The sequence below is a fragment of the Eucalyptus grandis genome, chromosome 10 (genome assembly GCF_016545825.1).
Source record: "Eucalyptus grandis isolate ANBG69807.140 chromosome 10, ASM1654582v1, whole genome shotgun sequence".
In the NCBI taxonomy this organism is placed as follows: domain Eukaryota; kingdom Viridiplantae; phylum Streptophyta; class Magnoliopsida; order Myrtales; family Myrtaceae; genus Eucalyptus; species Eucalyptus grandis.
In genome coordinates, this window is record NC_052621.1 from 29,774,483 (window position 1) to 29,791,650 (window position 17,168).

Genomic DNA, 17,168 nt, shown 5'->3' on the forward strand with positions numbered 1-17,168 from the left:
TGTTGCTTTGACATTTGTCACCACTCTGAAAAGAAAAAGGAGACGAGGAAAGTGTAAAGGAAGGTGCAAGAAGGACGAAATATCACGGCATTCGAAAGGGCAAAGTCAAAGTCTTTGCGAAGACTTTGACTTTGAACGGGTTCATGAACCAGCTCGGTCAAGAAGGCAACGCCCCAATTTCCAAGTAATTTGTACTTCGGCGTCGCTTTGTCAAACTTAAACATAGAGATTTTTACTCCACAAAAAGAAAAACTGTTACTAAGCTCACTCTATAAACTCCAGAGATCCAACCCTCGCTTCCTTGCTCTCTCATTCACCCCAAAAGGTTTCGTACAATCAGCGATTCCATCTCGCGGGTTTCTCCGGCCGATTACTGTCTACTGCCGAGCTGCTTAGATGACGACCCCTGCTCCGTCCGACTTCAAGAACGCCGTCGCGGTGGCCAAGGCAGTGCTGTCTGCTGCGGCCTCCGTGACAGCCACGGCCATGGTGGTGCAGTCCATGGTTCACACAATCGTCCCCCATGAGCTCCAGGGCCTCCTCTTCTCCAGGATCCGCGGCTTCTTCTCCCGTTTCTCCAATGAAATGACCATGGTTGTCGACGAGTACGACGGGTTCGTCCAAAATGAGCTCTTTGATTCAGCTCAGGTTTTCCTGGCTGCCAAGCAATCCCCTTCGACGACACGCATCCGAGTGTCCAAGCCTACCAAGGAGAACCACTTCACCGTGGCCATGGACCGAAATCAAGCGCTGGTGGATACGTTTCAAGGGGTTGAACTCAAGTGGGTGTCCGCGTCAAGACAGCTCGACTCGGGCCACCGAGTTCATCATGGCCGGAACTCGACGGTTCAGTACGAAGTTCAGTACTTCGAGCTCACTTTTCAGAAGAAACACAAGGAGATCGTGCTCAATTCCTACCTGCCTTTCGTCGTCAGCGAGGCCAAGTCCATGAAGCAGGGGAAGAAGACGCTGAAGCTACACACTCCGAGCTTCGACCGTGTCTACGGCGGTAAGTATCGTTGAACATAAAGTTCGAATTGACGAAATTATCCGTAAAGATGTTTAATTCTGCCGTTAGAAAAGTGGGAAGAAGTAAATATACCAAATTGACATTACGTTTTTATTCAAATGGACAAGTCAGAAGTACCATAGACATTGTAATTATGCAATTAAATGGCCTTGCCAAAAATAACCATTTGCTACAGAAAAGTTCATATGCGACAGCCTAAAGAACATTAAGGTCAAAATTTACCAGAACCAGTCTTGCCCCTTCTTACCTACTATTATTCTGCTCTCAATTTCTTCATCAGAAAACTGAATTTTGCATCTGCATCACATATTTTCTTTCCTCTACAGGTCCTCTCTCAGATGCGTGGGCCTCGGTGAACCTCGACCACCCGGCGACATTCGGGACACTGGCCATGGACCTAGAGCTCAAGAAGACAATCATGGACGATCTCGAGAGGTTCGTGAGGAGGAAAGAGTACTATAGGAGAGTAGGCAAGGCGTGGAAGAGAGGGTACTTATTGTATGGACCCCCCGGCACAGGGAAATCAAGCTTGATTGCGGCGATGGCCAATTACTTGAACTTCGACATATACGATCTAGAGCTGAGCGGGCTCCGGAGCAATGCGGAGCTCAGGAGACTGCTTGTTGCCACCGCGAATCACTCCATATTGGTGGTCGAGGACATCGATTGCACCATTGAGTTGCAAGAGAGGAAATCCGAAACCCGAGCCGCGCGCATGAATATGATGTCCACTGACTATCCACGAGAAGATGTACAATTTTTTTTTTTCTTTTTGGCTTTCATTTTTGGTACAAGGTTAACTCCAGTTGCATGCTATGCATGTGATTTGCTACGATATTAATTTTTGTATCATGGAACAGCTGACGCTGTCTGGATTCCTCAACTTCATTGATGGGCTTTGGTCGAGCTGTGGTGATGAGCGGATCATAATCTTCACTACCAACCACAAGGAGAAACTAGACTCAGCCCTATTGCGCCCAGGGCACATGGATGTGCATGTTCACATGTCCTATTGCACCCCCTGTGGATTCAAGCTTCTTGCTTCTAATTATCTCGGGATTGATCACCACGAGCTCTTTGATCAAATCGAGAGTTCGATCACGGCAGCAAGAGTCACTCCAGCCGAAGTAGCAGAGCAGTTGATGAAGAGCGATGAACCAGAGGTCGCTCTCAAGGACTTGGTTTCCTTCCTCGCTGATCACAAGAGGAAAGAAACTGAAGAAGTCATAAAGGAGAAAGTTTGCCAGTGCCAGTTGGTTGAAGAAAATGGAGGAACTGAAGAGGAAAGCGATAAGTGCGAAATAATTGAAGAATAACCAATACATATCGACTATGTTGATATGTTTTGATCGATTTTAATTTAGATTATCATAAAGAAAGTGATCATTGAATATAAAGTAATTGTATGAAGTCACTGCATGGTCATCCAAATGATTAATTATGTGAGTCAAATGGTAAAATTAGATGGTCAATGGTTTAGACGAACTCGATTTACATGGCTTGTCAACCATGCGATCTTTTCATGATCGAATATTCAAATCATGCTAATATTATAATTTGCTTTATATAGTTATATCACGTCAAGGACACATAATGTGGCATACTAGTTTTCTCATGGTTTGGACCTTCCACGGAATCTCGAATATGCTTGGGTTGGCTGAAAGCATTATTTGTCTGAGCTTGGATTCTAATGCAATTGGACTCAACCTAATTCTCGATGGGTTCCTAGTCATCCGTTGCAAGAGTCATCTCATGGGTACATGCTTCTTTTCCTAGGAACATGACAAGTTTCGCAAAAGCAGAACGAGCTAGGAAAGGTTCCCTACTAGCATCGGTCGTATTCGCATCGTGCAGTGGGATTTAAGGAGAGAGCTTTAAGTAGATCATCCTAAAACGGAGCTAACTTACTTCGAGATGCGACCATTGAATAAGATAAATGCACGGGATCGGTCGATCTGATTTGAATATTTGCCGCCACTCCGCAAAAGGAAAAGGCCAAGACCGGCGCCCCGTCGGGGCAAGAACGAAAGCCTACCAAGGCTTGGACTAGGAACACTCCAGGCCTCTGAACCAGCTCAGTCAACAAGGAATCCATGCATTTGTAGAGAGTTCATTGTTGATCTCCCATTCACATCCCAAAAAATTCTACAATAACGGGTCGATCTCCAATTCTCTTATTCATCGCCACTTTCATCTCCTGATTTCCTCCGGTCATATACCGTCTGTCCCCCATAGATTGAACTGAAAAGAGCGGCGACCCCTGCTCCGAACGACTCCAACATCGCGGTGGCCAAGGCTGTGCTGTCTGCCGCGGCCTCCGTGATGGTGGTGCAGTCGGTGGTTCGACCTTCGTCCCTCCCGAGTTCCAGGGCTTCCTCTTCTCTAAGATCCATGGCTTCTTGTCTCGCTTCTGCAACGAAATGACCATGGTCATCGAACAGTACGATGGGTACGGACAAAACGACCTCTTCGGGACGGCCCAGATTCTCCTGGCCACCAAGCAATCCCTTTCGATGCAGCGCGTGCGACTGACCAAGTCCCCGAAGGAGAACCACTTCACTCTGGCTATGGACCGGAATCAAATGCTGGTGGATACGTTTCACGGGGTCAAACTCAAGTGGATTTTCGTGTCGAGACAGGTCGACTTGGGCCACCAAGTCCATCAAGGCTCCACGGTTCAGCACGAAGTTCAGTACTTCGAGCTTAGATTTCACAAGAAACACAGGGAGATCGTGGTCAAATCCTATGTGTCTTTCCTCATCGACAAGGCCAAGTCCATAAAGCAGGGGAAGAAGACGCTGAAGCTATGCACTCCGGGCTCCGACGGCAATTATCTTTAACTATGTTCAATTCTACTATTAGAATTTAGGAGTGAAAAGCTGTGATGCTAAATTCACAAAAACTTCGTTCAATCGGACTAAGTCGGAAGTATCATATAAAGTCCGGCCAAAAATAAGTACTAGCTACATAAAAGTTAATCAGTAAAATCCTAAAGCACATTAAGATCAAAATTCACTCGAACCAGCTCGCACCTTCTTATCTATGATTATGCGCTCAATTTCTTCAGCAGGAGACCGAATTTTGTATCTCCATCACAATTTGTTTCCTCTAAAGGTTCGGGCCCGGGCGCGTGGTCCTCGGTGAACCTCGACCACCCAGCAACATTCCAGACATTGGCCATGGACCTAGAGCTCAAGAAGAAGATCCTTGACGATCTCGATAGGTTCGTGAGGAGGAAGGAGTACTACAGGAGAGTTGGCAAGGCGTAGAAAAGAGGATACTTATTGTACGGACCCCCTGGAATGCGGAAATCGAGCTTGGTCGCCGCGATGGCCAATTACTTAAACTTCGACATATACGACCTAGAACTGAGTGAGCTCTGGGGCAATGCGGACCTCAGGAGATTGCTCGTCGCCACTGCGAATCAATCCATATTGGTGGTCGAGGACAACGATTGCACCATTCAGTTGCAAGATAGGAATTCAGAAACACGCGCCGCCAGCATAAATTCGATGTTAATCGGTTATCAGCGAAAATATTAAGTACAATTTCTTCTTTTTTGCTTTCTTTTTAAGTATGAGGTGTAGTTCAATTGCTGCATACTATGAATACGATTTGTACTTGACGTTTAACTCATGTTTGTACCTACGACAATAGATTTTTTTACTGATGGAATATGTGATGTTGTCTGGATTTCTCAACTTCATCGATGAGCTTTGGTCAAGCTATGGCAATAGGCGAATCATAGTCTTCACGACAAACCACATTGAGAAACTAGACCCAACTCTATTGCACCCGGGGCGCATGGATTTGCATGTTCCCATTTCCTATTGCACTCCTTGCGGGTTCAAGCTTCTTGCTTCTAATTATCTCGAGATCGATCATCACAAGCTCTTTGACCAGATCAAGAGTGCAATCGTGACGGCTAGAGTCACTCTGGTTGAAGTAGCGAAGCATAGGGGTGTGCAACGGAACTGCCCGAACCGAGAACCGGCTGGGACGGACCGAACCGGCCGGTTTCGGACGGTTCCCACGGTCGGCGGTCCGGTTCCCGGTTCCTAATCTTGGAACCGGTGGCCGGTCGGTCCGGTTCCCGGTTCTAAGGTGGGAACCGGACCGAACCGACCGACCGGACCGAAACAAATTTTTTTATATAATTTATATACATAGAATTAATAAAATATATAAACATGATAACTTATTGCAACTAAAATTGCAATTTGAGGTAGCATCATCTTATGTGGCCAAGAGACCATTAAAACTATTTTTATTACTCTTTTATTTATAGAAAAATATCCTTGTTAGTTTTTGTTGGAAATATGATTTGTTTTTTTTATTCCAATTATCTAAATACGGTTAATTGATTCTATGAATCCATGAGATTGGATATTAGGACAGTAGTATAGGAAACAACATATTTTGTATATTCTTTCCTATCGTACTCTTTTCTTGTATTATTAATAGGTGTGTAATACATGTACAAACACAGCAATACACAATACAGAAAATTCCTCCAATTCCTTCTCAGTTTTTGTCAATTTTCTTTCTCATTTTCTATCAGTTTCATCTTCTACTTGATGTGGGACTAAGGTTCCAAGAGATCCACAAGGCACTTCAAGCCTCCAACAGTCCCACATTGACTAAACATTTAAAGAGCAGAGATTGTCTATAAAATCTAAGCCATGCATAACTTTTAGCCAAATTATTCACGGCTTTCATGGTTAAAGTTAAGTGTGAAACACACGAAGTGTGAATCACATTTGAATATTTTGCACGTGGGAACATGTGTGATTAGTTTTGTTGAATTGCCCGAGAACCAAATTGGATTGATCAGTCCAGAGCGTGGTCACTCTTTAGTGCAAAAGATAGAGCCGATTTTGTTGGACCGGACCGGAACCGATGGTCTAGTCCGGTTCCCGGTCCTAGGACCAAATGGTCTGGTCCACGGTTCGCAATTTTGGGAACCGATGCTCCCAATCCGGTTCCCGGTTCCAAGGTGGAATCGGACCGAACCGGGAACCGATCACCCCTAGCGAAGCAATTGATGAAATGCCACAAATTGAAGGTTGCTCTCAGGGACATGATTTCCTTCCTCACTAATCACAAGAGGAAAGAAAATGAAGAAGTCATCAAGGAGAAAGTTCACCGGTCTCAATTGATTGTAGAAATTGAAGGGAGCGAAGAAGAAAGCAGCAAGGACGAGCCGATAGAAAAATAAATAATACATATTGACTGTAATGATATGTTTCCATTGATTTTATTCAGATTATTAAAAAGTTCTTTGTTTTCAACATGATGATATATGACAACTAGACTTGTCATGTTGACGAGTTAGGTCGGTTCGAATCGGATCGAAAAAAGTCGGACCCTAAAATGCAAATTTGGCAACCCATGTTCAATATGAGTCGAGATCTACTTTAGCAATTTTTTTCCCTTAAATTGTGGTCTTTAAAGAATAGGTGTCTTCATGGACCGACTCGTTAAGTTAGTGAGGGAGCTCGGAGTTCAGTTATAGATGATAGTGTTAAAATGGTGGTGAAAGTCTGGCCTAGGCCATCCATAAATCATGAAACAGGTTTGGCTTTTGAAGTCATTTCTAGTAATTTGTAAAATTTTAAATGACCATACGCAACTAGGCCCATAGAAAGTGAATTGAAGAAGGGGTTCACATCCTTATATCTTGCTCTAATGCAACTCGTCTTTATGGGCATATTAAACTCCTGAACCCAGTAGCTGATTAGTAAGATTTTCTCCAAGTCACGAAGAAGGAATTATTGGACTTGAGTAGGTCCTTAAAAGTCTCAAGGACAAAGAAACAAGTGGGAAATTCATTTTGTAGTAGGAGACTCTACAATGTCACCTCTCATACTCTCACTCATTCTAAAAGAAAAGCCTGACTGGGAATCAAGGGACCTATCGGTGGTGGAGATAGACACCACGTTCGTATATCTCAGTTCAAGCTACCGTTGAGTAGGAGAGTATAACAGCTCCTTAAACCTGAGGTGAGGTAGGGTGGCTTCAAAAGCACTGCTCAAGCCTATCGACTGGCTGCTCACCTTGTACCCTTCGTTAATAGGTGAGCACACGCCACAACAGCCGATGATTGGCTATAACTTTTCTCTTCCTCACGCTCACGACAAGTGTAAGCTAATACCGAATAAACCCTTTACAAACTAGCTGTGATTTAACTGGCCGAACCAATTATTCAAGTCACCATCGCTGAAGATTCCTGTACAACTAATGGGAAAATCAGAAGGGGGAATTCAGATGGACATTTCATCGAGCATGTGGGCGACAACATGCATATTTCCAATGGAAGAACCCATTGCTCATTCGGTAAAGTAATTTGGTCGCAATGATAGAAGAACAAGCAGCAAAAATAAACTTTCCGAATTGAACTAACCACTTGAGCTACTTTTAGAAGAAACACATAGAAGGGCCATATGAATGCTTTACACAAAACATAATTTTAATGTAAATTGTGAGTTGGAGTATGAATATGACCCAAATAGAAACATTGAAATAAATATGGCAAAAATGGTTTTCGACAAGCCTCGATCTTTAAACCCTGCCAAAATAAAAGAAAAAATAATGACTAGTGCTTAACGCACTTGAGTTAAATCGTCCAACATTAATAAATTGAACGAAATTTTTGACTACCTTTTGAAAGATGGCCTAACGAAATTAACCGAAAACCGTGTAATTCCAAATAAAGAAGATTTAGTAAAAACAAAAATATTGCAAGTGACACCATACCATAACACTATTGATTAACACTATTGATTTTGTTATTTTCAATAGTTCAATTAAGTAGGGAAAAATCAAATTTGATGAATAATTGATGACCGTTGATTATTTAATTTGAAAAATCGAATGGTTGATGAATCATTCAATTCTTTATAAATGTTGACATCAAAAAATGACCAAACTTTTAATTATTATTGACAAATGATAAACTCAGTTGATGGAGACACTATATCAAAACGATCGACAAACTTGAAGAATAAAAAACACGCTAGTGAACTTTTTGACCACACACAACATGAAAGTTATCGATAGGAGCTCTCATCTAGACTTGAGAAATGGATGGACAAAGTCATAAGCAATGATCAATCAACATAAATATAACTATTGGGTAATTATATCTATTGCCACTAACTTAGGATTTTTGTTTCTTGCATATAAGCATTGCCGAATAAATTCTTATAAATAAGTGTTGCATGGAGTAAATTCTCATAATCGCTAATAGGATTTCTATGAATTGAAAAGGTATTGTTCTATATTGTCAACAATGAGCTATAAATACCCACATTATACTCTTGTAAGGGATCTCCGTCAATCAACGAACTCAAGTTTTTTTTTTGCAAATAAATCTTTATCTTACATAATCGGTAGAAATTGCCACCAATTTCCATAACTCTAGATACTGTCATTTTACTTTTCTAACCAAAATCAACTAAAGACCTTTCACAATATTTGTCGATTCACTTAGTGATACCTTTCAATGAGCCGGATTCTAATTAAGAAGGGGTAAGGACATATGAGGTCATCACTTGGGTAATCGGATGAGATTTATGTCTGATGTAATCATTTAGGCTGCGTTTGGTTGGTCATATTTCTATTAGGATATGAATGGATTGGATAAGATATGAAATCCTAAGATATTTTTATATCCAGTCCATTGTTTGGTAAATCGTAGTATTAAAGTTGGATATATTCACATCATATCATGTACATTTTATTTATTTATTTATGTAAATGGCATATCATTATAAATGAATCTAAATGTTCATAAACAAAGATGGTGAAAATCTCTTGTAACATTATTCTTTAATTTATTTTTAATTTATTTTTCCTCTTTTTTAATTTATTTTCTTTATTATTTCTTTTTTTCCCTTTCATCATTATTTAATAAATTTGATCAAATAGTAAACTATACTAACATACCTAAAATACAAAAATACCTAAAATATATAATAAATTTAGATATTTAATTTATAGATTGAATGTTTATTATAAGATAGAATTAAAGTTGAATACATAAATTTAAATAAGATTAATTTAAAATAAATTTCTATTTTTTTCATTTTTAATTTCTTAAATTAGAATTCAAATTATTATTTATATTGAAATATAATTTTAATTTTGTTAATTTAATAGGTTTGTTATTCGAGAAAATTTCTTTTCTATTATGGATATTATAAATTATATCCACATTTATCACACCTCTTCCATGAAATAATTTTATCATGCCTATATCCCCCTTATATTCGACTTTATCCTATTCTGAGTGAGCACCAAATATAGGACAGGATAAATCATATCCTATTCCAAATTTTATCGTGACTGTCAAACGTAGTCTTATGGATTGCCCCTATGACACAACTGGCTTTTGCAAAAGCAGAGAAAAGTGTCCAACTAACGCCGGTCCTATTCGCATCGGTGCAGCGCGAGTCATGGGGGAATCGATAAATAAAAATATTCAAGATGTACGTGATTGACAAAATCGATACCGCGTTTGGAACCCCATAACTTTTCTTGTCAGTTAAACTCAACTTTAATTGCTCTAGCCAATCAGTAAACAAGTTTATATACTGCCGAATTAAACTAAAATTGAATCGGAATGTGCCGTGGACAAGTGGCCTTTGCCTTATCATCTGGTCTCCCCTTCACCCTCTAGAACTGCACAGCAAGATATCGATCTCCCGTTCTCATATTCATCGCCAATTTCATCTCTCGATTCCCTCCGGTCGAGTGCCGTCTATACCGGAGAGATTGGACTGGAAAAAGAACGGCGACCCCAGCTCCAGACTACTTCAGTAGCCCTGTTGCGGTGGCCAAGGCAGCACCATCTGCTGTGGCGTCCGTCACGGCCACTGCGATGGTGCGGATTTACAATATCAAATTCGTAAGAAGAATCAAATTTTTGTTTTGACAATTCAATTATATTATGTATGATGGTGCAGTCGGTGGTTCAACCATTCCTCCCCCGCGAACTCAGGGCTTCCTCTTCTCCGGGATCCGCAGCTTGCTCTCTTGCTTCTCCAACAAAATGACGATCGTCATCGACGAGTATGATGTGATTAACCCAAACGAGCTCTTCCAGGCAGCCCGGGTGTTCTTGCCTGCCAAGCAATTCCTTCCGATGAGGTGAGTCCCAATGACCAAGCCCGCGAAGGAGGACGGCTTAACTCTGGCTATGGACCGAAATCAAATGCCGGTGGATACGTTTTGTGGGATCAAACTCAAGTGGGTTTTTGCGTTGAGACGGGCAACCGAGGCCTGAACTCGCCGCCGCCGCAGGAAGTTCAGTAGCTCACTTTTCACAAGAAACATGAGGAGGTCGTCCGCAAGTCCTACCTGCCTTTCCTCGTCAGTGAGGCCAAGTCCATAAGGCAGGAGAACAAGGCATTGAAGCTATACACTGCGATCTTCGACCGCGGCTATGGCAGTAATTATGGTCGAACATTAAGTTGGAATCAACGAAACCATCAGTAACTACTTTCAGTTCTACTATTAGAAGTGTGGAAAGGAGTAAAATACTAAATTTACAAAAGTTTTCAATTAAGTCAGATTGGCCAAAAAAGACAGAAGAACACTAGGAGTACTAGAACTTTTGTACAATACTCACTTTAGTACCAAAACTTTTTTTTTTTTCGCTCAATTGAGTATCACATCAGAGTAAAATTGAACACTTAAATGCTAATTCCAACAAATCATCCTACTTGGACTTTTTTGATTTTATTTTGATTTTGCTTTTTGTTTTTTTTTTGGCTTTTTTCCTTTAGGGTTGGTGAGGGTCACCGATAACTCTCGTCAACTGCAAAACCCTCACCCTCGGTTGCAAAGGCCCTGGGCAAGGTCATCAAGGCCTCACTCGTAGCCGGCAAGGTCGCGATGCCCTCGCAAGCTTTGGGTGGCGTCACCTATAGTCAGTGAGTTTGTGACACCCTTGCCTAGGGCCTTTGCGGTGAGGGTGAAGTGGCCCTCTCCAAGATCTGGTCGTGAGGGCCCTAGGCGAGGACATCGTGATCTCATTGATCCTAGGTAAGGTGATGTTGCTTGCGACTGCCTAGAGCTAGCAAGGGCCCTTGTGGCCTCGCCAGTAGCCAGCGAGGCCTCAATGGCCTCGCGCAAGGACTTCATGGCTGAGGGTGAGGGGTTCATTGTTGGTGAGGGTCATAGGTGACCCTCATTGGCCCTAAAAAAAGGAAGCAAAAATTAAAAATTAAAAATTAAAAATATTGAAAATATAAAAAAATTGTCCACATCATACCAGTGAAGCCATGTTAGACAACTTTTATCGTCACGTTGGATGGCTGGTGTCCATGAGGCAAATTGGAATTAGTACTCAAGTGATCAATTTTTTCAAATTTGTGACATTTAAGTAAGTGAAATGTTTTTGATACTTAATTGAACACTATACGAAAGTTTTGGCAGTTCTGATATCTTTATTCAGGTCGAAAAATAGGTACTTGCTACAGTAATGTTTTTTTTTTTTTTTGTGCCAGAGGAACCGCTTTGGCCGACAGCCGCCACGTAAACCCCCAGGTGACGCTAGCCCATGACCCACCACCAGGACGTCACACGTAATACACCTAATGGTCTGCCAGCCTCCCTACAACTTGCGTTGCAGGGGTTTCGAACACCTGACCTTTCCCTTCAAAGGCAGGAGCCTACCTAGCAGAGCCACCACAGCCGGTGGTTTGCTACAGTAATGTTCATACGCAGTATCCCAGAAAACATCAAGGTCAACATCCACTAGAACCGGTCTTGGACCTTCTTATCTCCTAAAATTCTGCTCTCACTTTCTTCAACAGAAAACTGAATGTTGAATCTCCATCACAAATTTTTCCCTCCGCATGTCCTTTCTTAGGTGTGTGGGCCCCGGTGAATCTCGACCACTTGGCGACATTCGAGACTCGGCCATGGACTGGAGCTCGGGGAAGATGCTCATCGACAATCTCGAGAGGTTTATGACAAGGAAGGAGCACCACAAGAGAGTCGGCAAGGTGTGGAAAAGAGGGTCTTATTGTGCGGACTTCGGCACAGGGAAATCAAGCCTGGTCGCGAGGATGGCCAATCACTTGAAACTCGACATATACCATTAGAGCTGAGCGGACTCCGGAGCAATGCGGACCTCAGGAGGCTGCGCATCAACACTGGAATCAGTCCATAGTGGTGGTGAAGGACATCGGTTGCACCATGATGTTGCAAGATAGGATGTTAGAAACCCAAGCGACACGCATGGATATTACGTCAACGCGTCTTTTTTGCAAGAAAATCAAGTACGATCTTCTTTTTATTTAGCATAAGCTTTAGTTCAATTGTTTCGTAGTGTGCATATTATCTGTCTTTGACATTTAACTTAAGTTTGTCATTACAACTTTAACTTTTTACATGGAAGAGGTGACATTGTCGAGATTCCTCAACTTCATCGATGGCTTTGGTCAAATTGCGGCAATGAGCGGATCATAGTCTTCATGATGAACCACATGGAGAAATTGAACTCAACCCTGTTGCGCCCAGTTTGCATGAACCTGCACATTCCTATGCCTTATTGCACCTTGTGCGGGTTCAAGCTTCTTATTTTTAATTATCTTGGGATCGATAGCTGTGAGCTCTTCGACCATATTGAGAGTTTGTTCGAGACAACTAGAATTGCTCTTGCCGAAGTAGTGGAGCAGTTGTTGAAGAGCGACGAACAAGAGGTCACTCTCAGGGACATGGTTTCCTTCCTAGTTAATCACAATAGGGAAAATAATTAAGAAGTCATTTAGGAGAAAGTATGTCAGTGCCAATTGGTCGAAAAAATGGATGGAGTGAAAAGGAAAGCAGAGGTTACGAACTAACTGAAAAATAGATAAGAGATAAGGATTGTGCCGTCCATCGATTTTAATTAGATTATTATAGATTTTTTTTTTTTTTTTGTATAAAGAAAGATGATATGTGTGACAACATTGGAAATTACAATTTAACTTGGTTTACTTGCCTTAATATCTTTCTTTGATTGTTATCAACCTTGGCCAATTGGACCTAAGTAGGTCTTTAAAAGGCTCATGGAGGAAACAAGCGGAAAAACCGCCCTGGGGTGAGAGACCTCGCGCTGTCCTCCTATTTTCTCTCTATCGGGAAGACACAAATAGATAGAGAATTATGGAGCCTCATGCTGGTGAAAGTAGACACCATGCCAGGATTTCGGTTCTGGCTACTACCAGATAGGCAGGTAAAGTAGCTTCTGATGCCTGGAGTGAGGGAGGGTAGGTTAAATGCCTACAGTTGGGTTGACATGCCTTAGGGCATTGTCCTTAACCACAGGTTGACCCAGTTATCCCGGTTGAGGACAACGCTGTTCCCCCGGCCGTGAGATTGCAACTTGTTTTGAAGATCCAATAGATCTTAAACATAGGCAATACTTGAGAGAATCGCTGATTTTTATGTAGTAATTTTTCAATTCTAACATGAAATAAAATTTACGATAAGATGCGTGGACATTTCACCGAAAAAAGTAATTATTATTTTTTTTGGTGGAAATGTAATTAATTTACTCAGTATCAACCATGGAATGCTAATGTATTGAAATGAAAGTTCTTAATTCATCTAGCCTAATTTATTGAATCTCTCTGATGCAATAGCTTCATAAGAAATTGAATCAAGAGGATTCGATTCCTTTATACCAATGTGTCAGGGAGAAAGTATTCTACATTGTTCGTCTTTCCTCAAAAAAATTAAGAGGTATTCTAGGATGAGAGTGTGTTTTGTATCCTCAGCGTACACTTTGTCGACTTTCCTGTCACTGTCACTGCGGTATCTTGTTCCCCCTGCATCTCCCACAGGACCTCTTTCGTTTTCTTCCTCTGTTATGCAACAACCGTTTCCAGTCCCCTTGGATCCTAGCAGAGCAGCATCTGACGGAGACAGCACAGAACTCATATGCCTTAATCTGTCATTGTCAAGAAGAATATGTCTTCTTCTCGTCCCAGGATTTCCTCTGCTAGAATGAACTGCTTCCCATGATACGGTTTCGCCTTCGAAAAGGATGAACCTTCCATGCAGGTAATCATTTTCAGATCCATTCAGCCAGTCTACAGTAGCATTCTCCTCCAGGAAGTTGGCAGCAGTTCCAGGAGTTAATCTCTTCTCGTGGTTGGCCTCACCGCAATCTCTTCTCGTGGTTGGCCTCACCGCCAGCACAGTCTCAAATCCTTTCCCAGTTCTTCTTCGGATGGAATCTACTGCTGTTCAATCAGTACCTAGAAAATCCTTTTTCTGGCCTCCCCAGCTCAAGGGGCAAGTCAACCGGCGATGATAGCGAGGGCCATCGAGAGAACTTACCACATGCAGCGATGCTTGACATCATGTTCAATCTTTTAAGCTCAGCTTCTGAAGTTAAGATATGCTCCTTTCCACTGCTTTCTAAGTTATAATCCGTAGCGCTCAATCCACTCTGGCGATCAAGGTATATTATCGTTCATTAGTACTGTTGTAGCATGTAGAAACGTGCCTTAAAACTCTTGCCTTGATTCTGATGCCATCGTTAATCCACAGCACAGAAATCAGCAAAAACATACATGGAAGATTCAAGATGCCCACTAATTTATATCCGATGAGGTGATTTTGTAAATAGTTTTCTACAAGAAAAGCCAATGACAGAATGAATTTTGCATCAAGATTTCTCCGGCTTTTGCACATGCCTTCTATTCACATGCATTATCCATTAGTTCATCCAGAGATAATTCTAGGCCTACCATCTATATGTGGATGAATTCTCCTGGCGCATGCCTAATCTCACGTGCAAATGTATGTACAGCGCATCCCCATTAGAACGCCCATCATTATCAATATTGGCAAAGAGGGACCTGTAGCACCTCTAGATTGTCAAACAGAACGAAAAGTTCACTGCAACCGTATGACATAATCAGAAAAAGATGACTATGGAAGGGGAAGGATGAAGGCAAAGACACAGATGACTATCAGCTGCACTCGGATGCGCTGAACCAATCACTATGGTCCAGAGGAGAAGGCAGAAGCAGTCCCAGAAGAGTGAGAGAAACCATCATTCATCAGTGGAGAATGTAATCTCCGCTCCCTCTGCAAATTCTTGATTAACTGAATCTAACAGATTCACAGCCATCTGTACCTGGAGACACCTCTTCCGGAGAGACTATTTCACCTGGACAATGAACCAGTCATACCCTTATCAACAGGCTGAATCTTGACGTACATAATAGGTTGAGCCATATTCTTAAAGTTCCTATTGCAATTCTTTCAATAACACAAGAAAAAAAAATCACAGATTTAAGGAAGAAGATGAAATTGGTTGTTGTACAGTAGAGATAATTAAGGAATGTCGTGCATTTTTTAGTGGAGAGTGGGGTAGGTAACTTCTTGCTTTCTACAATTTTATCTATTTTCTTTAGCCAAATTTCACTTCTTCTTTTTTTCCTCTCTTTAACACTTAATTGCATTATAATATTAAAAGAACGTGAAGACGAGGGAAAACTGAGAAACTTACGGTAAGATAAACTGATGTTTTAGCCCGTATTTATTGATATTCATACCCTTTTCTTCATGGCACTATCGTTACGGGGGAGAATTATAAAAAAAGTCATAAATCTATTATAATTATGCCAATTCAGTCATAATTTTTTTGGGGTCAATTTGGTCCTAAACCTTTTTACAATTGTGCCAATTAAGTTCATTTGGCCAAAATTGGCCGACCGACACTGACGTGGATACCAGCCGATGGACGCCGATGTGGCAATTTTTTGATATATATTTTTTAAAATTTTGAATTTTTTTTTTTTTTTTTCCCCTTCATCTCCTTCCTTTGGCCGGTCAACATCGGCTAGAGGCGAGGGCTGGTGAGGTTTGGTGAGGTAGTTGACCTCGCTAGTGGCCGGCAAGGCGGCCGTCGCCAAATTTAGCGAGGCTCGACCTTGCCATGGTTGGGTGAGGCCGAGCCTTACCAGTCTTGCCCCTTCTTACCTACTATTATTCTGCTCTCAATTTCTTCATCAGAAAACTGAATTTTGTATCTGCATCACATATTTTTTTTTTCTACAGGTCCTCTCTCGAATGCGTGGGCCTCTCGTGAACCTCGACCACCCGGCGACATTCGGGACACTGGCCATGGACCTAGAGCTCAAGAAGACAATCATGGACGATCTCGAGAGGTTCGTGAGGAGGAAAGAGTACAATAGGAGAGTAGGCAAGGCGTGGAAGAGAGGGTACTTATTGTACGGACCCCCGGCACAGGGAAATCGAGCCTGATTGCGGCGATGGCCAATTACTTGAACTTCGACATATACGACCTAGAGCTAAGCGGGCTCCGGAGAAATGCGGAGCTCAGGAAACTGCTTGTTGCCACCGCGAATCACTCCATATTGGTGGTCGAGGACATCGATTGCACCATTGAGTTGCAAGATAGGAAGTCCGAAACCCGAGCCGCGCGCATGAATATGATGTCCACCGATTATCCACGAGAAGATGTACAATTTTATTTTATTTTTTTCTTTTTGGCTTTCATTTTTGGTACAAGGTTTACTTCGGTTTGTTGCATGCTATGCTTATGATTTGTTCTTAATATTTATCTTGTTTGTCACTTCGATATTAATTTTTGTATCATGGAACAGTTGACGTTGTCTGGATTCCTCAACTTCATCGATGGGCTTTGGTCGAGCTGTGGCGATGAGCGGATCATAATCTTCACTACCAACCACAAGGAGAAACTGGACTCAGCCCTATTGCGCCCAGGGCGCATGGACGTGCACGTTCACACGTCCTATTGCACCCCTGTGGATTCAGGCTTCTTGCTTCTAATTATCTCGGGATTGATCACCACGAGCTCTTCGATCAAATCGAGAGTTCGATCACCGGGATTGATCACCACGAGCTCTTCGATCAAATCGAGAGTTTGATCACGGCAGCGAGAGTCACTCCAGCCGAAGTAGCAGAGTAGTTGATGAAGAGTGATGAACCAGAGCTCGCTCTCAAGGACTTGGTTTCCTTCCTCGCTGATCACAAGAGGAAAGAAACTGAAGAAGTCATAAAGGAGAAAGTTTGCCAGTGCCAATTGGTTGAAGAAAATGGAGGAACTGAAGAGGAAAGCGATAAGTGCAAAATAATTGAAGAATAA

General features: G+C 42.0%; 2 protein-coding genes and 1 pseudogene across 2 annotated transcripts; all 3 read left to right on the forward strand.

Annotated features, from left to right (window-relative positions):
- Nucleotides 1-241: 241 nt before the first annotated feature.
- On the forward strand, nt 242-2,599 carry LOC104422717 (AAA-ATPase At3g50940). Its single transcript, XM_010035126.3, has 3 exons — nt 242-1,009; nt 1,357-1,781; nt 1,891-2,599. Exons 1-3 carry the CDS (start codon nt 397-399, stop codon nt 2,344-2,346), a joined length of 1,494 nt encoding a protein of 497 aa, XP_010033428.2. The 5' UTR covers nt 242-396; the 3' UTR covers nt 2,347-2,599.
- An 851-nt stretch (nt 2,600-3,450) lies between these two features.
- LOC104423946 (protein HYPER-SENSITIVITY-RELATED 4-like) lies at nt 3,451-4,299 on the forward strand. The gene is made up of 2 exons (XM_018863636.2): nt 3,451-3,856; nt 4,145-4,299. Exons 1-2 carry the CDS (start codon nt 3,451-3,453, stop codon nt 4,297-4,299), a joined length of 561 nt encoding a protein of 186 aa, XP_018719181.2.
- Nucleotides 4,300-4,332: 33 nt separating this feature from the next.
- On the forward strand, nt 4,333-17,168 carry LOC104423947 (annotated as a pseudogene).

Bases quoted from the DNA above. Each gene is read 5' to 3' on its own strand.
- LOC104422717 (XM_010035126.3), top strand. From the start codon at position 397: ATGACGACCCCTGCTCCGTCCGACTTCAAGAACGCCGTCGCGGTGGCC. The intron at 1,010-1,356 runs GTAAGTATCGTT...TTTCCTCTACAG, and splicing joins CTTCGACCGTGTCTACGGCG to GTCCTCTCTCAGATGCGTGG. The intron at 1,782-1,890 runs GTACAATTTTTT...ATCATGGAACAG, and splicing joins CTGACTATCCACGAGAAGAT to CTGACGCTGTCTGGATTCCT.
- LOC104423946 (XM_018863636.2), top strand. From the start codon at position 3,451: ATGACCATGGTCATCGAACAGTACGATGGGTACGGACAAAACGACCTC. The intron at 3,857-4,144 runs GCAATTATCTTT...TTTCCTCTAAAG, and splicing joins ATGCACTCCGGGCTCCGACG to GTTCGGGCCCGGGCGCGTGG.